Below are 22,044 nucleotides of genomic sequence, written 5' to 3' on the forward strand. Positions count from 1 at the left end.
CCTCTCCTTCGTCTACTCGCTGGTGGTGGGACAACGCGGCAAAATGCCCAGATAGTGGCATCAACAGCAACACTGCTAAGAGCTGCCATGTGTTGAACTCCTACTCTGTGGCAAGCATATTTACATACGAGCAAAGAATCTAGCTAATCCAAAAAACTGAATATTAAAAACTCATCTTGGGGCTGGTCCGGTGGTGTAATGGTTAAGTTTGTGCACTCCGCTTTGGTGGCCCAGGATCCCGGGAGTGGACCCCCCACCACTTATCAAGCCATGCTGTGGCGGACATCGCACATATAAAGTAGAGGAAGATGGGCACAGATGTTAGTCCAGGGCCAATCTTCCTCAGCAAAAAGAGGAGGATTGGCAACGGATGTTAGCTCAGGGCTAATCTTCCTCACGAAAAGACAAATAAACAAAAAAAAAACCTCATCTCATAGATGGACAATTATTAATCTAAAATAATTTCTTTTACTTATCTCCCAGAAGGAGGAAAGTTAATCTTCTTTTCTAAAGCTTATTCTACCTGTTCTTTAAATCTCTTTCCCCCAGTTCTAATATTCTAAATATATTCCACTTTACACCTTTCTTCAATTTATCAAAAAAAAAAAATTCCCTTGAGTTTGCTTTCCCTCCAGTTATAAGGGGTTAGCCTCACCCCTCCTACCTCACATATAATGACATAACTATGATGACTGTGTTTCCTAGGATTATTCCAATTTCAAACATTTTACCACTTTATCTCCATTTCAGCTTGTGCTTTCAAAACACAAGAATGTATCCTAAAATCTTCACAACCTTACTGCTACTACTACTTGTACTGAAATTGTTCTCTAATATTGCCAAACCCAGTGACTGGTTCTTGCTCTTCGGAGTCTCTGCAGCATTTCATACGCTGGTCATCCCTTCTGTGAAGTCTATACATCTAACTTTGGCCTTCACACTAAGCTTAAATACCTACCTTGTCTACTTCAGAATTTCCCCGTGTGTGTTATCAGTAACATTAGCCTCACAGTATGTTCCTCAGTTAAGAAAAGATTCTGAGGTCAAAATTTTTTGACAATGCTACATTTAACATTCTAGTCCTGGAGCACTACAATGAACACAAGTGAATTGTGAGCTCCTTGATTTTTATGATAAAGTAACCATTTGACTTATTTTAACTCAGTGTTTCCAAATAAGCAATCCACAGAACTCTCTTTTCTTTTTCATGGAACACACATTAACATGTCATGGAACTGATATCATGTAGGAGTAGTATTCTGATGAAACAAATATTCAGTAGAACACGCTTTGGGGAATACTGATTGATGTACCCGAAATTTTAGGTTAAAACCTGACATCTATCAGGCTTCCAAAACCAAATTCATCATCTTTCCTCCTAAACCAGGTTTTAAACATGAAATTAATCTTCAGTAACAGCTTTCTCACCAATCTCACATTCAGAGAGTGGAGAAATCTTTTCAGCTCTCACTGTCTGCTGTCTGTAGTGTCTGTTCCCTCCCCTACATGGCTGTTGACATCACCCGTCACCCTAAGGCAAATCTTCCTTAAGCCTCCTCCAGACTCATGGTGACCAAGTGTAAGAATTAGGAACAAGGTTTGAAATAAAAAACAGACTCTGGGCTCCACTACAATCTTGCTAATCAGAATGTTGGGGGGAGAGGCTTGGAATTTGTGATTCTAACAGACAGCTAGATGTGCAAACTGCTACAGTAGACCACGAAGGCTCCATGACTTTTCTCCTCCCCTGAACTAAGCCTTTTCAGTTCTCTTCCATTATCGCTTCAAGTGACGTGGCTCTGAGTCTCCTGAGTTTCAGCTGCTCTTCTCTAAATGTGGTCCATTTTGTCTACAAATCTTTTGAAGTGAGGGTTTTACACTGAACCACAGAGCACTCTGGATATAGGCTGGCCCATCTGTGAGACAGCAGGACTATCAATTATCTCTTGTCTCCTGGGCTTCTCTAGATCTGCTGCTATGTTGGACCAGCAAAATCACTCTCCTCCTATCCCACCCCCTGCAGCAAATTACTACTGGCTATCATCACCAGTAACCCCTAGAATGTGAATCACTCAGCAAACACACAAAACTTCTCAGAATTTTACAGCATTACTTACCTAATTGACTTGTGGTCTCTCTTCTAAATAACAGGCACGCCTCCGTGTCTCTAATGAACTTTAGTTCTGAAAGCTGCTATTTCTGCCAATACTTACAATGTTTTAGTATCAATACTTCACATTTACAGTGTTTTTTCCACTTACAAAACACTTCAACGTTATTTACTTCATCCTCTCAAAAGTTCTTGTGACATGGGTATTATCCTCATCTTACAAATGAGGAAATTAAGGCTCATCGAGGTTAAGTGGCTTATTCAAAGTCACATACAGTAAGTGGGGAAATTTGTGACTTTAACCACATATCTTACACCTTAATCACAGCTTTCTCCACTTTAAAATCCAAGTACAGTCACTTGGCCATCATCAGAAAATTAGCACCAATTAACACCAGAGTGTGATAGCTACCAGATGGTGAATTAGTCAGCCAAAAGAATAATCAGCCAGAACACAGGGAGGCATTACCACATATTATATAGGAGCTGAGGAATGGTGCCTTTGGAGACAGACTGACCTGAATTTGTGTCCTAGCTCCTCTCTCACTGCCAGCGTTACCTTGAGTAAATGTCATATCCTTTGTGAACCTGAATTTTCTAAGTTACAAAGAATAAAAGAGGTAATTTTCCTTAAAGTGCTTAGCATAATGGCTGCTGCATCATAAGGCTTCAATCAATGTTTTTTCTTTAATCCCTAATTCAAACATGATAAACGGTTTATCAAAATATGTCTTTTTGGAGATAAATACAAGTCTTCTGACCTTGGTGTCTCATCCTTCACCAATTACCTCCAGATGTCTGAGAATAGGACCATGTGAGGACTACAGGAAGATGGAAGATAGTCATGATGAGGGAGAAAATATGAAACGATGCTTGAAGTGAAAGCTAAGAGAAGGTAGGTGAATAGAAGTTTTGAGCTAAGTCTCAGCTCCCAGAGGCTGCCTTTCCTGGGTTATTATCAGTACTGCCAATAACATAGGGATAAAAGAGGAAAAAAAATAAGCAATGACTTAGAAGAGAAGGCAGCGGGTCAAGTATCTCCTTGGGATGTGAGTAGATTATTAAATGTACAGGATGGATTTGGGCTCTCAAAAATAAATTTGGAACTACATTCCATTTCATTCTTTCAAATGATCACTGGAAAAGACAAATTTTGGGGTAGAAAGATGATGTTTTTAAAGTAAGCTTTTAAAACAAATTGTTCAGTGTTTGTAACACACTGAATAAACGTAATATTAAAATAATATTAAATATTTTTCTTATTACCCAAAAAATACATGTTCATCTTTAAGAAAAAATAAAAATGATAGATAAGCAAAAAAAAAAAAATTACCTACAATCCAATCACCCAGAGATAACTACTGTTAACATTTGGTACATAACCTCCTAAACTGTTTTCTATTCATATATTTATAGATATATGTATTGTACAAACATGGGGTTGCCTATAATTACTGTTTTGTGAACTTTTAAATTTGTTTTCTTTCCAGATCATTAATTATTCTTTTGCAATATTATTTGAAATGTCATATATATTTTCACTAGATAGTTCACTTAGCTAGACCATATTTTGGATATTTATTTCTTGATATCATAAAAAGAGTGATTAAAAACATACTTGTAGCTTTACCTTTACGCATAAACATGATTTTTTGGCATAAATTCCTAGAAGTGAACTCACTAGATCAACAGCGTGCAGAATTCTAAGACTTTTGACATAACATTAAATTCTTGTCCAGAAAGTGACTACCAATTCACACTCTTCCAGCAGTTTTCAAAGTGCTGATTTCCCAGACCTCGACCAACACTGTATCGGAGGATACTGGAAATGTCCACTAACTTGGTAGGTAAAAGACTATTCCCCCTGTAACTTCACTTTTTTATTACTAAGAGGTAGAAGATTTTCCCCTACGCTTACTGAATATCTGTATTTATGATTTGGAAAAGTATCTGTTTATATCTTCTGCCCATTTTTCCACTAGTTGTCTTTCTCAATCGATTTGAATATTAATCTTGTCTGTCACGTGGGTTGCATATATTTTTCCCAGTTTGTTTGCCAGGTTTTTTTTTTTTTTTCATGAGATCAGCCCTGTGCTAACATCTGCCAATCCTCCTCTTTTTTTGCCGAGGAAGACTGGCCCTGGGCTAACATCCATGCCCACCTTCCACCACTTTATGTGGGACGCCACCACAGCATGGCTGGCCGAGCAGTGCGTCGGTGTGCGCCCGGGATCCGAACCGGCGAACCCCAGGCCACCGCAGCAGAGCTCACACACTTAACCGCTAGGCCACTGGGCCGGCCCCTGTTTGCCAGTTTTTTAAATAGTGTTTTTGATCTATAGAAATGTAAAATATTTTGGTCATCCAACCTAATATATTTTTTTCTTTTTGATTTCTGCTTTGCGAATCTTGTTTACAAAGGCTTACCTCACCCCAATGTTATAGAAATTTCCCACTTATATTTTCCCCTAGGACTTGCATGGTCTTATTGTTAATACTTTAAATTTTTATTTAACCTAGAATTTATTGGGGTATAAAATACAGGGTTGTAAGATACAGAGGGTGGGATCTAAATTTATTTTTTTAATATTTGACTGGTTGCCCCAACACTATTTTTAGTATTTCATTGGTTCTATTGGGTACTTTTTATTTTTAACACGTTAACATCTCTGAAACCTCAATGTGTCTATGATCAATAAACAGCGTTTCACAATTTATTCAGCAGGTTTTTTCCCTAGTGTTACTTGAAGTAATAATAAATCCTTCAATCAACAGCTTCTGAGGTTTGATGAAACACAATATTTACTTCTATTCCTCTTTCATTAAGAATTTTTTTAAATAAAGAATGCACTTTGAATTTTTATAAAATCTCTTCTGGGCATATATTTTTTTCCTAAGATGTCTCAGTATTGAACCATCGGTACATTCCTGAAATAAACCCTACCTTGTCATGGCATATTACATATTCAACACATTGCTACTTTCCTTTTACTAATATTTTATTTAAGATCCTTACATCTATTTTCATAAATCAGATTGGTCTATTGTTTTTCTTGGTTGTAACATCTTTGTCAGGTGTTGGTTTTAGAGGTATTATACATTTGTCAAAATTGATAGGCTTTCATCTATTTTCTATAATTGACACAGTTTATAATAGCATAGGAATAATGTTTATTATTTTTTCTATAAAAGTCTAAGCTGGTTTGTGATAACTCAATTTCTTCTGGGGTTACTGGTCAATTCAAGTATTATAACTCTTCTTTAGTCAAATTTTGTATTTTATTTTTAGAAAATTACACTGAGATTTTTAATTTATTAGAAGAGAGTTTTACATAGTATTCTCTTACATTAAAATGATTTTCTTCATATCTTTGGTTTTCTCTCATTCTCATTCCTAGTGTTTTGAACCTATATTCTTTTCTTCCTCCCTTTTTTTTTTTTTTGTTTCCTGGTGAGGAAGATTAGCCCTGAGCTAACATCTGTTGCCAATCCTCCTCGTTTTGCTGAGGAAGATTGGCCCTGGGCTAACATCCATGCCCATCTTCCTTTATTTTATGTGGGACGGCGCCACAGCATGGCCTGATGAGTGGTGCATGTGTCCGCGCCCAGGATCTGAACCTTGAACCCCAGGCCACTGAAGTGGAGCACATGAACTTAACCACTACGCCACCAGGCCAGCTCCCTCCCTTTCTTTTTTGATTAGACTTGACAGAAATGGTCAACTTTATTGGTCTTTTTGAAAATCAACCTCTTGGATTTATTCAGCAGTTCTACCTTTCTTATTTTTCAAGTTAATTTATCTGAGTGCTTTTAATATTTTCCCCTTGCCTTTGATTTTCATCAGATTGTGATACGCCTAGATGTGGTTTTCTTTGTATTCATCCTGTTTCAGATTTGTGGCACTTTTTGAATCTATGACTTGAGTTTTTTTCACAGTTTGGGAAAATTCTTGGCTATTATCTCCTCAAATATTGCTTCTTTCCCATTATCTTTTTCTTCCTTTTCTCTGGCTCTACTACGTTATACCTAAATCTGTGTATCCTGCATGATCTTTTCAATAACTTTTCATTTTTCTAGCTCTCTTAGTTTCAGTCTGGATATTTTCTACTGACCTGTTTTTCTGTTCACTAATCCTGCCCTCTTCTATGTCCAAATATGCTATTCAATTTCTCTCTTGGGTTTATATCTCAGTTATTGCATTTTTCCGCACAAGAACTATTTTACTCTTTACAATAGATTCAGTTCTCTGGTGAAATTCTCTATCTTGTCATCTATTTTCTTGAATATATTAATCACAATTATTTTAAAGTATGTGTCTGATGACTTAAATATCTAGATATCTGGGCCATCTATAGACCTGTTTCTTTTGTCAATTTATTTCCCTTGGTCCTTTCTTTGGTATGCCTGGTAATTTTTGATGAATGCCAGACATTGTATATGAAAAAAGTGGACTCTGGATGATGTAATCTTCTACAGAGGGCTCGTTCTATCCTCTGATAGACAGCTAGAGTGGGGAGTAAAAGGGGAAGATTACCTTAATCTAATCATGGACTGAACTAACTTGAGGCTGCGTTGCAGTTTTTGATAAATTTGGTCTACCCTTGGTTTTCCCCCATTACACTGATGTGCTAAAGTTCAAGAGAGCCTATTGTAAAAATTTTAGGAACCCTGGAAGCCAGTTGCTAAACATAGCCATTATTAAAAATAAATTAAATAAACTTACAACTAAATAAATTATATTAAAAGTAAAAGTAATAAATACTCAAAACTCACCACTTCTAATTTTTTTTTTACTAAATTTAACTGTTGTCTGTTATTTACATCTGTTGTATCTGTATCATAGAAATACTATACAATGGTGTCACTACACATCTCAACTTCACATTCAGTGATGTCACATCTGTAGCTTGAAATAGCCCATGGTGGAAGTATTTGCACCACAGAAATCAGCAAACACTACGAATCAGAGCTTGATTTATTATTTTGTTGATTGTCTAGATCAGTTGTTCTCAACTGGAGGTGATTTTGCCCCCGCAGGGGGTATTTGACAATATCTGGAAACATTTTTATTTGTCACAACTGGGGTAGGGAGAGGATAGGAAGGGGATGGGTGCTAACTGGCATCTAGTGGGCAGAGGTTAGGGATGCTACCAAACATCCTGCAATGTATAGGACAGCCCCCGACAACAAAGAATTATCCAGCCCAAAGGTCAATAGTGCTGAGGCTGAGAAATCCTGGTCTGCTGGTATGTCTGCTCCCCAACATCTGGAATCTTTACTTTTCTTCCCATGCCTGGAATTGGCAAATGCCTGAAGGGAAAAGGTGGGCATTTTATCCCAGTTCATTTTATTGCTTTTGTTGCTATTTTTCTAGCATTTTGAGTTGACTATTAAGTTCAGTTGTTTTTAATCTTGCTTATATTTAATAATAAAAATGTTTGACTATGAACTTTTCTTTTGATACAGCTTTGGGTAGCTGACCTTATTTTTTGTCATCTTTTGCTCTTTTCAATGTTTCCTTGTAAAAGGCCTCGGCCATGGACATTTTCATCTCTCCCTTAGTTGGGATAGGTGCCCCTTAGTAGTTGCAAGCACCACTATTGTTGAAATAAGCATCCACTGAAAGTAAGTTCCATGAGTGGTCTACAGAAAACACTTTGGAAAGTGTGGTAGGGGATAATAATTAAGGGAGTCCATAACCAAGTATCTGTTTATACTTCCACCATTCTAGTATCAACTTGAATCATTTAATTCTGCTGTTATTCTTGACTTACCAGAATTAAACCATTTATTTAACAAATAGTTAAGTACCAAGAATATGCACAGCCCTATGCCCCTGCAGTGGGTGGAGATGGGGGGTACAAAAGTCCTAAGTCATGACTTTTTCTCTCAAGAAGTTTATAGATTTGTTAGGGAGAGACTTGCAAATAACTAATGTATTAAAACTCAGTTACTCATCTAAGTCACATTATTTTGGGAATTTAGAATCCAGACTAATTTTTTTTAATTATTCAACAGAAACTGAAAATATTTTGGATGAGATGGATCACTGAGTCAAACAGTATATTATAAAACATGTGGGAATGTGGGAATCAGAAGCAAACTATACTGACTGAATTTTGAGAACTTTAGATTGGCATGCTGTTTATACTTGACCATGTAAATGTGTTTAAAGATGCACAGATTTTACCAACCTTTATACTTATATCTTTATATCTCTTATAGCATGTTTATGCAACTATTTCATTTGATACAGTAGTGCCATGAGGTAGAAAGAGTTGATGTTATTCTCACCATTTTATAGGTGAAAAAATGAGATGGAAAGTTTAAGTAACTTGCTTAAGGTTTGCAGCAAGTCCGTGCTGGAAGTTTACAACACTGTTTCTGCTTGGTGCTCTGAATGGCTTCTTCACTTTTCTTTGATAATGGCATGTGATGGGTCGCTTATCCATGATTAAGACACATTGAAGACATGTCTCTGAATGAAAATTTATGCAATTCTCAATGACCACGTTTTGAAAACAGAATGATGCTTTTACAAGAAGAGCACCTTTGTGTATTGCCTCAGAAGTACTTGCTATAAAACTTATACATTATTTTTTTATAAATTGTCTTTAAGTAACTTCAAAGTCAGTGAACTGGAATAATAAATATTCATTAATTTTCTGAATCATGTTGACACAAACAAGATAAATTTACTTAAATTACAGTTAAATCTTTTGCTATTATGTTTCCCAGTTGATTCTAACTATCCATTCTAACTCACTAAGAAGAATCGAGGCTATTTCTATCTACATTTGGAAAATTAAAGAACTAGGATGGTGAGTTAGGTAATACAAGGCAAGACTGCTCTTCTCCCACTTTTCTTCCCCCAAAACACACACACACACACACTCTCATACACTTTCAGCTATCTGGGGATTTTATGTGTAGGTATGTTTCAATTTTACTATGTAGGTAGATATAACTTTTAAATATAAAAATGCAGTTATACTTATCTTTGCATATTGTTAAAATTTGAATCAGGCTTTGCTACAGTTTTCCTGTTTCTCAAAATGGAGTTGTTCTTTCCTTTATTACATGCTACGCTTTTATGCTATTTATGCCTTTCGTTTCTCTTTTTTCCTGGTGGTTTAATGAATTGGGCATGTACAATGTTTTTTGCTCCCTATCTGGGCCAGTAGCTCCAGGAAGTACCTTTTTTCAATCTAGCTGTGGTCTTTCCCTGAGCTTTCAGATGAAATGAAGATAGAAAAGTAACTCCCTCTGTTACGGATACTTTTCCTGTAAATCATTGTATGTGGGGATAAGACAGCAAGGGTCAATGGGATGAGCGAAGTCAATTTTATATTCTCTTCAAAATAATATATGAGTTATTTAGATATAAAAAAGTTTAAGCCACTATTCAGAAATCTAGTTCATCTCAGAGTAGTTTCATTATAATGCAAAGCTTATTTTGTTAAAGGATTTAGAATGAGGTGAAGGGCAATTCAAATCTTTTAAATTCAAGTTAAATGCATTTTGTTAAGTTAAGAAACATTTGCTGGAATTATGAGCAATTTCCAGCTAGAGTTCCATAAAAAGAAAGCTTGAAGTTAAGTTCATGTGACTCTCCCTAGTAGAATTCCATAGTGACTGGAATGGTTTATGAGTAAATATCATATGGATAGCGTTTAAAAGGGTTGAGAAAATGGGATTTGAATAGAGAGTAAGAATGGAACACTCCCTCTCTCCCTCCCTCCCACCCCTCTGTTTTTACATCTCCCTCCAACATACATACACACACACACACAACACTGTATCAGAAGGGGAAAAGTTTATGTTGAAAGTCTCCTTCAGTGGTAAATGGAGTGGCTTGCCTGGAATAGCATAGTTGACTAAATTGTGTGTGGCATTGAACTGGAATTTCTTCAGTGAAAGGGCTTATGTTCTTAAAGAGCTGAAAAACGGCTTAAATTTTCTAGTAGCCTAGAATAAAATTGCACAGGAGGCTCATGTGAAATGTAGCATGTTTGAACAGTTTTGCAGCAGAGTTCCATTTGAAATGCAGCAACACAGCTGGAGCAGTGACTCATCACGAGAACATCTACTGTTAACAGACAGACTCTCTCCAACAAAGCCTGCACTTTCTCACGTTATAAGGAGTTTCTTCACCTGTTGTGATAGTATAATATGTTCCCAAAACTTGGGCAGGCCACTTGAATTTAACGTTTGTTGAATACCTGCCATATACTAGGCATTTTTCTGCATTTAGTTCTTACACCTGTTTGGTTTTATTTTCCCCATTTTATAGGTGATGAATCTGAGGTCACATAGCTGGGCTGATATTCAACCAGCTCCACCAGTGGCTTTTAGCCTGTGCCTGTCCTGGTTGTTTGATGAAAATAAAGATACAAAGAAATCTCAAGAGAGAAGGAAAGACATTTAAGATAGCTCATGTCAGTGGCCTCAATCTTCTCAAAAATGCAGGAAGAGAATTCAGAAAACAGTGGTGAAAGTTTGGAATATAGCTACTTGGGAAAATGTAATGGGAAGTCAATAACTGAAAATACAACGACCCTCCAGTTTCAGTAACTAGGATCCTGCCCATGAATCCAGCTGTCGCCCTACCTCACAGACGTTGAAGGGCCTGAGGGCTTCCTGAACACCGGCCACATCATCCTGTCAGGATTCCAAGGGACTTCCCAAAGGATAACAGCCAGCCTGAAGCTGAATCCTTCGGGATGACCCGCCATGATGCATTGATTCACTTTTGGTTCAGCCCTGCCTAGATGGGAATGGTCTTCAATTTCCAACTTAAGTACTATGACAAGTACAGACTTTTCAAGGAATTGAGACGTGTGTGTGTGTTCCATTTGTTACAACTACGTTGAGCAAAATAACCAGACTAGAGTGACCAAAACAAAATACTCAACTTTATTTTCCTATAATTCTTTAACTTTCTTCTTTTCTAAAAGTTTGAGTGTTCCTATTCTAAATCCATTTGTATATCGGCTGTGTGATCTTCACAAGGTACTTATCCTCTCTGTTTCTTCATCTGTAAAACATGTTGTTGTGAAGGTTAAAAGAGTTAATACACAAAAAGCACTTAGAACCATGCCTGGCATATGGTTAAGTGTTATATAAATGTTAGCCCTTTTTATTATCATCATTGAACCTATATAAAATGAACTATTAACTCAGGGCAAGGCCTGGTAAGTAAATGTTTACGGAATAAAAACTGTCCTATATGGTTCTCCAAAGTCTTAAACACAATTATCAGGAGCTGATGACACCTGGATAATGTTGAGGTTTATCAGCTAAGAAACAAGGTTTCCACTGAGGCTATTACACCTCTATCTCCTTCTGTTTTTACCCCCAGAAATCTATCTTGTGCACTGTTATGACTAACTTCCCATTTCATCACACTATTGTCTTATTCAAAATTTCTCCACAATCCATCCAACAAAGTTCAGACCTACATCTGATCAACAAAGAAATATTTGGTGATTATTACATGCCAGGGGCTAGACATATACATGCCAGGGGCTAGAGATATAAATATGACTAAGGCATGGCCTTGTCATTGTGGAGCTCACTTCCTAGTGGGCAGACAGACACGTAAACAGATCATTACAAAACAAAGTAGAAACTGCAGTGACAGAGTGCCTACGAGGTGCTAGGGGAGCAGAGATGGGGACACCAAGTCCACCCCAGAAGGCTTAGATAGGGCTTCTTAGAGGAAAAGATGCCAGGGATTAAAGAATTTCAAGGAGGAATTTAAATGTTTTCTCTGGTATCAAAGGGCTTCCTTAATTGGTCCCCTTTAACCCTCCAGCCCTATCTCCCATTACTCCCAACATAACTCACCTCCCCACTCCTACTGGACCAGTCTCCTATTTCCTTGAAAAATCCACTTTTGATCCTATCTCTAATTCCTCTTCTCATATGGCATTCTCTATCAGGCATCCTCTATCTAGGAAAAACTAAACCCTTCTCTCTGCCTGGTAAAGTGTGGTCTCATCTCCTCCATGAAAAATGGCCATATTTTGAGGCAGTCACATCCCTTCCTATTACATATGAAAGCATTTCAAACAGGCACATTCAGATAGATACTAACATTATTTTTCCATGTTTTCTAATTTTTTACTGTGTTTTTCTTATCACTCCAACAAAACTATAAGTACCTTAAGGAAAAAACAGTTCATAAATTAATTTTATTTGTTTCACAACACCTGGCAAAGTGTCAGCCAAAGCAAAATAAAAGTGGTCAAAAATACTTTCTGAATTAAATTATTTCACCAATGCCTTCTCTGGTTTATCTGATGTGCAATAAATTCATTTTATGAAATTTCAGAAGTTCAAATAACCAGAGGAGAGAACATTCTTGCTTCTGTCAGTTAATTTACTAACTGAAAGTCAGTAGTATTTTATGAGAAATAAGCTAGCTTAGTAGAATTTGTGAATGTGAAGAAAATGTGAACCATGGAATAAATTACACATTTGGTTTATAAGCAGCCTGTGAATAAGGTTCTTGTACTTGGTAAGCAGCAAGAAAGCAGTATATTGTTGAAAGGGAATGTATTTAGGGTAGAGGACAAGTTTGAAAATGAAACGAGAATAATTGAATGGCCTTTTTTGTAAGGAAGTATTATATATAACAGTCAAGTAAATGAAGACGATTATACACATTTGTGCATGCGTGCACACACACACTATGAGCGTGAATAAGATAACAGAAATGGTAGTTGGCAAAACAACCTTTTCATACTGCTAATCATTCGGCATTTTCCATTTGAGCATTTCTTTCTTTTGATTTCTTATCTGTTTCTCTCCCACTGTTATTTCTCATGTTGTTCCTCTATGTAGTCTTTTCTGCCTAATTTTCTTCCCTCACTCCCTGTTCTCCAACAAACAAAGACACCACACACTTTCTCGCTCACGTGCACACACACGCACACACACAAACACCCCTCAACTGTTTCCTACACTTCGTGTTCAGAGCACGAAACCAGCTATCTCAAGAGGGCATCTAGGGTGATGCCATTAATTCACTAAACTAGTGAGTGGTTTTCAAACTTCTGCTCATGAACCCCTAAAAGAATTTGAAAAAAAAATATAGACTCTGTGCCAGTTATGAATTTATTGCCTCTCACCTCTAAATCCATCTTCCTTGCCAGCTCTGCTAAAATGGTGCTGGGACCTTGAAATAGTTTTTTCTTTGTCAGCTAACATGATATTAAGCGTTGTCAGTAGAGGGCACAGGAGAAAGACCGCAGGAGAAAAGGGTTTTCCTTCCTGATTTCAGTACGCTTGCTCAACAGGCTCCTGCAGAGCTGGCGGCTTCTCTAGCATCTGGCTTTCGCAGCACATGCAGCTTCTCTACTCCAGGCCCTTGCGACGTGGGCGGCTTCCCCGGGTGCCAGGCTGCTGCAGTATGAACGGCTTCTCCGGCACCCGGCTCCTTCACTGTGCACAGCTTCTCCAGCGCCTGGCTCCTGGCGTAGACAGCTTCTCCAGCATCCAGCCTTGGTAGTGTACACTGCTTCTCCAGTGCCAGCTCCTGCTGCACAAGCAGCTTCTCTCGTGCTAGGTGCTGCCTTCAGTGCACAGGGATCAGCAGCACCAGGCGGCCAGCAGCCCCCTCGCCCTCCCATACTCCCCTCAGGTCGTTTTGCAGTGGAGTTCCTCCAGTGAGACACCTCCCCGTAAACAGCTTTCCCCAGCACCCCAGAGGGTACATTTCCAGAAAGTTGCACCATCATGGCACCACAGTGACTTCTCTGCCATTTAGTGAGCTACAGCCATGCCCTCTCCAACAAGGTCCAGATCTTGGCCCCAGGGAGAGGAAGGTGGGGGGGTGGGAGGAGGGGAGGTTGCAGCGGAAGCTTTTCCTTGGCCTCTATCCCAGCCCTAGGGGTCATGATTGCTTCTTGTATTTGCTACTTCTGTATTCTTCAGAATCTCTATTTACTTCTTACTAGTCAATCCCTCATTACCACAATCCTCTGTTATAGGTAATAATTCTTTACATTAAACTTTCCTGTTCCAATTACTGTGTGGTTTCTTTATCCAGACTGGGAGCTGACTGACACATACTTTCTCATATATTTCAAAGTAACAGCTAAAATTTCTTATCAAGAATTTAAATAGTTGAAAAAGATAAATTTTCTGGTGTTCTATATATAGATTACATGCTTAAAATATATTTATATAAAATATATAAAATATATTTTTCTCAAAATCTTACAGTTTATATATTTAGATCATTTAATGAATGAAGTCCACCATATAACCTAATTTGCCAAGGCAGTCCTCTCTGTCATATCTACCAACCAAATCAGACATAATCTCTGTCCAAAAAAAAAGACTTTCATTTTTTTAATTCGAATAAGTACATTGATACATATTTCCATGACAACGGTCTCAAGTAGACTGGTAGAAAATGGATAGACAGACAACAGATGAAGAGATAGATAAGCAGACAGCAGGCGGGCAGACTGAGCCTTGCCAAGATGAAATACTAGTTCAATATTTTTTTTACCAGTTCAATATTTTTCAATATTTTTTTTTTGGCCTTGCTTTCATGGGTCTCTCCTACAGAAGTTACGTATTCCTAACTATCGTTTTGCTTGACGCCTTAGAGATTTTTACCCTGGGGCAATAAATCACAGTAAGATTTGGGATGGGGGAAAGGAGTGACATCTTCTGTGAAGTGGGAGAAGGGCGATTACGATAGAGGAGACAGAAAGGAAGAAATGGCCAACCACAGGCTCTCTCAGACACGCCAGCTTCAGAAAAGTGCACGTATAGAAGTTGAGGACCAGAAAATTGATTCCCTCAAAACTGTCCCCGTGTCCTGTGGCCCCTGGAAAGTCTTTGTGGACAGCCGAGGGACAAGTTCTCCAGGATGGAGGCAGCAGCACCAGAAGGAGCTACTGCATTCTACAAGGAAGGCTAAAGCAGAGATATGTTTCCTCCAAAACTGACAAGAACCCAGGTAAGGAGAAGCATACAATTAAAAAAGAAAAAGTAGAATAAAAATATTAAACCATATTCTTTAAAAACTTGGAAAATAAAGCTTTCCTTACAAGAATGCTAAAGGAAAGAGAGGCCACGTCACACTGCACGTGCAACTCCCGGACCCCTCCAGCACCCATGTTTGGATAAGGGTCTTGCTTTTAGTATTTGTGACTCAAAATCTCACATGGGTTAAACTCTTCATTTACAGTGGTTGTGTTTCTTATTTAAAATAGTAAGTTTTCCTTAGATCCACTACTTTACTGAATCATATGATGGCAAAAGAGATGGAGAATCTTAAACAAAAAGCAAAGGGGATGCGGTCGATTTTTACCATTTGGGATATTAACAAGTTTAACATGGCTCAGCAACTATCTTAAGTGTTATATCATCTATTATGACACAAGCTAAAGGTGTTGAAATATAGGGATGTGTGTTTTCTGAGAGGAAATGGGGGATAATTTGAAGGGCTGGTTTTTTAACATGAAGAATAAATACATAACAATTCAGAACAGATTCTCAACCAACACTAATGTGCAATAACGTTTATGAAAGTTAAAGAAAAGTTTTAAACTTTAAAAAAATTTTTCAAGGAAACTACTGTTTCTTGTTATTTCTGGAAAATCTGTAAATTGCTAGTGTTCTGAAAGGGAAACATTTATAGAAAGATATTAAGTATGTTTTACATGCTACATGTATCTGATTCTTGTTTGATCATTTCCCCTAAGAAATCTGTAATTCTGTTTTAAATAAATGACATTTACTTTCAATTAAGGTTTCTGTCTTTTATTCCCCAAAATCAGCATCCCCATGGGAAGTATAGGACTTCTAGGATTCTCTCCACCTAGGTAAATAAATTTTTTGTAAAAATTTTCCCTTTCTTGAATAAGATCCATAATCTCCAGAATACACTGTCTGAATTAACTATTTTGGTGAAAAAGTCTATGTACCGCCTGTTTTATAGTAAACTACTGGGATCTCTAAAATAAAGATTTTGAATCAATGCAAAAACTGTTAAACTCATATTACATAATTTGCTTACATATGTAAAAATATCTGTTATTATTCCCCTGTTACCTTCAATACAGGTATTGCCCTTATTGCAGAAGTACAAATAATCAACTTGGTGGATATTATTCAATCCAAAGGATGCACATGAAGAACTTTCATTATGGTCCAATAAATAAATTTAGCACCATCACTGGATGATAGAAAAATCAATAAATACATAAACATCTCTATGCTCACCAAAATCTCCTTCATAGCTCTGCTAAGCCTCATGGTTACTGCAATGAACAAGTTAATGTTGGGTATTTTAAAGATCCAAATAGTGCAAAATCAGCCAGTCTACCAAACTGGTAATTTATCATGAAAGTCAATAATTACTTTTGTTTTGTGGGGTGGCAAATAGAAATAATAGAAATAAGAAAATTCAGTAATGAAAAGATTCTAATGTGAACAAGCAATAACTAGTGTTTTGCCATCTGTGATTTGTCCGTATCTGTAAGTTTTTAACATACTTACTTGAACAATGGAGTTCCACAAACAACACATTTATAGATTCCAGGATCTTTGTGATGTGTATATTCTCCTTCGAAGGCACTGATAAACAATAAACAGAACATAAAAAAAAATTAAACAAAGTTAGCATTATTTCTTATCGAACATATTGCGCAAAATATATTTCTCTAATAAATCTTTCACAGGCTTTTTGTCCTAAAATGAGAACAGACCAAACATATGGAAATCTGAACATTACTAATATACTTCAAATCTATATAATAAAATGTGCATAGAACTACTCCAAACTAGTGCAGGTTAAATAAAAAAAAAAAAAAAAAAACCAAGCCATCTAGTTATGTAATGCTTAGAGAAAAAATTTCTGATTTAAATAAAAAAGCCTGTAGTTCAGAATCTCAGAAAAAAAACATTATTACATAAGATTTCTCTACTCTACGATGTCCAAGAGTGTATACCAGAAAATGCAGAAGGGTCCAAGACTTCAAGTGGAAGGAGTCTTATTTTTGGTTTGAAAAGGAATATTGCAGCTTTAAGGGAATGTTTTTCTAAGTTAACAATCTTAAAGGCTAGGAGGGCACTCAGCTAACACAAATCAGCTGTGCAAGTCCAACAACAAGTCTGTGTGCTCCACAGCTTGCTTTTATTATCCTTTCGCCCTCTTTATGAGGCCCGATTTTTTTATAAACAGAATTTTTAAGAATGACCTAATCTCTAGTTGTTTGTGTGCATTAAATCATTTTGCTAGTCATGTACACAACAGGATGGCTAGAAGTCCTCCTGGGCCGAGAACAAGTCCACCGCTAGCTCGTTGTGCAGTGAGGGTGGACTTTGTCCGAGATTCAACATCCAGTACAGTCAGTAAACAGTGTGCACTGTGACAGGACGAGAGTGTTGCCCATTAACAAGGCCCCCGTGCGTGGTGAAGAGCTCTTTCAGTTCATGAATGAAAACAAGTGGTTACATCATTAATAAATTTGGATCAGAGGTAAGTTACGGCCTTATGCCAAGCTCCATGGTATAAATTAGACAACAAAATGGCTGGACCTTGGCAAGTTACCTTTGAGCTGGAATCAGCTGAGAGAGACACTTTATTCACTAAAAACAGTCTTGGAAGTGAACAAACTCTTTTTTCAGGACTTAGGGCGAACTTCCAAGGACCAAAGCCATGTGAGGGCAGTTATTGAAAATTTTTGACATTCCAACCACAAATGAGCCAATAAATACTTTCTCCACATGTGCTTCAAAAAGAAATTGGAGTGGGTCAGAAAGGAACTAAATTATGCTACCTTCTTTTTGCAGCCAAAACGTCTATACTTACAATGGCCACCTTCAAAATTTCAGCATCCTGGCACAGTGCCATGTCCCTCATGGTTTTGCTTACTGTGATGTCTTCCCAAAAAATGTACCTAAATTGCTATTACTTCCACACATTTTGTAGTAAACTAAAAACAGGCCCTTAATAAAAGCCTTGTGACTTTACATAAGATAGAGTGTTCATTAAATGGGAGAAAGAATAAATAAAACTTAGTCTTAACCTAAACAATACCATTTTCAACCTTTTCAAGGATACTAATTGTAGACTTTAGCAAATAAGTATAGAATTCTTTAAATTAAATGGCAAGGAAGAGGATTCAAAGGGGGGATGAAGAAAACTTGCTCTTGCTTAACAACTTTCTTAGAGCTCACCTTACCTTTCCGTCCCTTTCTCCTGAGTGACATGGTACTGCAGGGGTGTGAGCCGCTTCCTCAGTTCCTGCTGGGAAAAGACCACCTTACAGCTCTTTTTATCCCTACATGACCCTGGAAAGAGATATGGGAGAAGGAGGCTTTTTAGCTTGAATCCTAAATAATTGCTTTGGCTGGCCGCCACCACACAGCCTCTGCCGTCACTTGTCAGTGACCAGACCAGTCCCTAACGCACCAAACTTACCTGACCTGCGGCTGATTATACTAAAGAGAATCTTTCTCAAGATTCAGGTGATTCCACTGGAGCACTGACAGTGTGCTCTGGCCAGAGCTGCTAGCATGTGATGGTAAACACTCATCGAACATTCACAAGATGGTAGCACGCCCTGCATGACTCCCAATACCTTGAAATTCTTTTTTTCAAACGAACTCAAAAAGCATAGCTCTACTTACAAGTATTTACACTGTATATATAAGATGATGGGCATATCGGGTTAAATAATAATTCTCCATTCAATAATTTTGTAACTTTGTAAAATAGCTGAAACCTTCATCATTTGATTTCCATTCTGGGAGATTTAAATACCATCCTTTTTTTTTTTTTTTGAACCCTAAAGATGTATTTTTCCACGACTAGGAATTGTTGTTCTCTGATTCTGTCAGACACTTCACCAGGTTCCGTAGAGTTCTTAAAAACAAATGTTTCTTTAAGGACTGTACCTGCACGTTAAACAGGCAGCAAGAAACTTTTTAATAGACTCCAGGAGAAGGCACTTACACTGATGCAGATTCAAGGCATTCCAAAGAAAGGGTGAGAAAAATTAGGGAGGGGGAAAGACAAAGAGGAACAGAGAATGTGGTTTTATTGTTGTTAGTGCCGTCGAGTGGATTCGACTCCTAGTGCCCCTAGGTACATCAGAGCAGAACCCTGCCCTGTCTTCTGCGCCATCCTCTCACCTTCCGGTGCTCTATCAGACAAAGCTCTGCTGCTATTCACAGGGTTTTCACGGCCAACTTTTTTGGAAGTGGGTGGCCAGGTCCTTCTTTCTTGTCTGACTTAGTCTGGAAACTCTGCTGAAACCTGTCCACCTCCGGTGACCCTGCTGGAACAGCAGTGGCCTAGCTTTCAGCATCACAGCAACACGCAGCCACCACAGGAAGACGACAGATGGCTGGTGTGGTTCCCTGACAGGGACACAAACCCTGGTCACGTTGGTGAGAGGGCCAGATCTTAACCACTAGACCACCAGAGCTGGATGTGATTTTATTTAGAGACGAACATTTTCTTTTTGCAAAGTATACCTAGGAAGACTACACTGATTAAGTGTATTTGAACGGTGAAATAATTTTAATATGATTCTAATAACAATGGCAGCTCTTAGTTCAACCTATACAGACAGCAGTAAAATGTTCAGACAACACCTGTTTATATGTAGCATTTTATTTCACTTGCACAAATGACTGAAAAGAAATGTAACGCCAGGACAGGGCAGCCCCTACTCACTGCAGTGAAACTGCTCCTCTTGAGCGTCCATCATGGGGTGGGGGGAGGCTCGCGGATGGCCCACATGCAAAGATTTCTTACCATGTCTTGAAATTACTGAAAGAAAGCTTGCTTAGTTTCCTGAATATTAAACTCAACTTCTTTTGAAATATAAAGAAATATGTTTTAGGAGTAGAAATGCTTTCCACTTCTTTTACCGTAAGGCACCTAATGTCACAGTCTGTGAGATCCCTCAAATTAAACCAGGAGAAAATTAACTAACCAGTTACCCTGACTTGTGGGACTGAAGAAGGATATCAGCTTCCAGAATCAGGGCCACCAAGAGAGAGTGGTTGATTCTCTACGAGAGAATATGGGGGCAGGAAAAGAGCAAACAAGAGCCAAACAGAAAGGCGCACTTCGGAGTGGGCCTGTGCGTTGTCACCCAGCGCCTCTCCTGATCCTCCTCAAGGCACGCTGGCCCTGGACAGAGCAATAGGAACAGCTGGCGCATCACTAAGGGCGTGCTGGTCTCTCATCCCACTGGACCCCATATTACGCTAGGCTTTCTCCAAATACCAGCCACTTACACTTTTCATATTTTCCAAGGGGGACGTAGAAATGCTTCCCTGAGAAACATCTGTCCTGTCAGAACAAGCCTCTCCACAGCTTGAACGCAGAGCTGCTTTGTCTTAAATAATCAGTCGACTGCAATCGGTGAGTTTCTTCTCAACTCACTAGAGACTTCTTAAAAGGTAATCTTTTGTTTTTATTTCTTGATTTGTCAGAAGGGTTGCATCTTTGTTCTCTTTGTCCAGAAAAAATTCATTAATTGCACATTTAACACGACGAAATATCTTGGTTGAAATTATTCTTTCCAATGGCATGGATAATTAAAATCTGGACAATCAGAATCAAAGAATTCTGTCCAAAATATTTTTGTTAATATATGTTCATTCATACAAAAAGACCAATTGTGCTCCCAAAGTTAAGAGAACTAAGCTACCCATCTGTATGTCATTTAGTACAAGAGAAGCAACTGCAGGTTTAAATTACATGGTATTGGATTGCAATTTCCTAACATTGGATGTTTTTCTGCTTTTTTACCTTGAGTCATTTACCAAGGAGTGTTCATAAAAAGTAGCTTAAAGCACAGATGCTTGCAAATCGTTTAGGCAAAGACGTTTCTCTCTTTTTCAGTCTCCCTCTCCCTAAAATCTCTCTTTTCAGAAGAGAAAGAATAAAACTGTTGGTCAGTATTGACGAACCATGTCAAGTATTTGTACAAGGAGAAAAGGTAAAATTGAAAACATCTGATTGAAGTAAATAATACAAACATAAAAGCTTTCCTGGTGAATGAAGGGTATTGAAGAGACTTTATTTCATAGACTAGAAATTACTTTTGATCTAAACATTCTTAAAAACAGATTGTTTTCCACCACGAACCATCTCATTAACTGTGCTACAGAGACCTCGCTTTAATGGCGGGCTCTGAAAGGGTGCCGCGGTCCCCCTTTGTTAGTCTCCGTCCTATTGGGGAGGGGGACCAAGATTTCATTCCAGCTTTCTTTGTCTGTCTTTCAAGAACCACTAAAGCAGTATTCACACAAATTTTGTAGGAATGTGCCCTATGTCATAGCCTACAAATTATTTGGTTTTGGTGCACTTAAAGGTCATCTTCCAAATTAGCAAAATTTTCCTACATCCTGGCTTTTCAACCTTAAATATAAATATTGTTTCCTAACTGTAAGTGAGGTTTGTTCTTTAAGAAATGCTAGTGCTTATTTAAAGTTGTCAAACTTCGTACGTTTTTATTCTTTGGTCATACTATGTTCTCAAAATAATTAGGCTTTTAAAGTGCACCTAACAGCAAGAGGAAGTCTATGTAGACTAGAAACAGTAATCGTGATTTTTCAACAACTCAATGAGAAGTTAATCAGATTTTAATAAATTCCTTGCCACATAGTTTAATAATAATATACTTTCTGGACAATTGAAAGCCATACTATTACATTAGCTCTTCTGGCATCGTAAGCAAAAATTGGCATAAACAAACATAGAAAGTCTTCCCTTTTGTCTCTGATTTCCCTTCTCCCTATCAGACTCACTTTTCTCAAGTCATATGGTGCCGCTGTTAATTTTGAAGAAATCATTTCATTTTGAAATTCTAGAATAATTCATTGGATGGTTTCCCTTTACTATCTTCACTTAGGTACTGTAATTTTCTTATTACACAGGGCAATTT

General features: G+C 37.8%; 1 protein-coding gene across 1 annotated transcript in view; it reads right to left on the bottom strand.

The window, feature by feature from the left end:
- Nucleotides 1–22,044, bottom strand: part of MSRB3 (methionine sulfoxide reductase B3) — a 164,491-nt gene that overhangs the window by 95,641 nt on the left and 46,806 nt on the right. The window contains exons 3-4 of the mRNA XM_004429371.3: nucleotides 18,322–18,430; nucleotides 16,634–16,711 (exon numbers count right to left, since the gene is read on the bottom strand). Coding sequence (XP_004429428.1) covers nucleotides 16,634–16,711; nucleotides 18,322–18,430 — 187 coding nt within the window. The remainder of the gene's footprint in view (nucleotides 1–16,633; nucleotides 16,712–18,321; nucleotides 18,431–22,044) is intronic.

Source organism: Ceratotherium simum, chromosome 17 (genome assembly GCF_057802395.1).
Source record: "Ceratotherium simum simum isolate JZ-2026a chromosome 17, ASM5780239v1, whole genome shotgun sequence".
NCBI classification, from domain to species: Eukaryota; Metazoa; Chordata; class Mammalia; order Perissodactyla; family Rhinocerotidae; genus Ceratotherium; species Ceratotherium simum.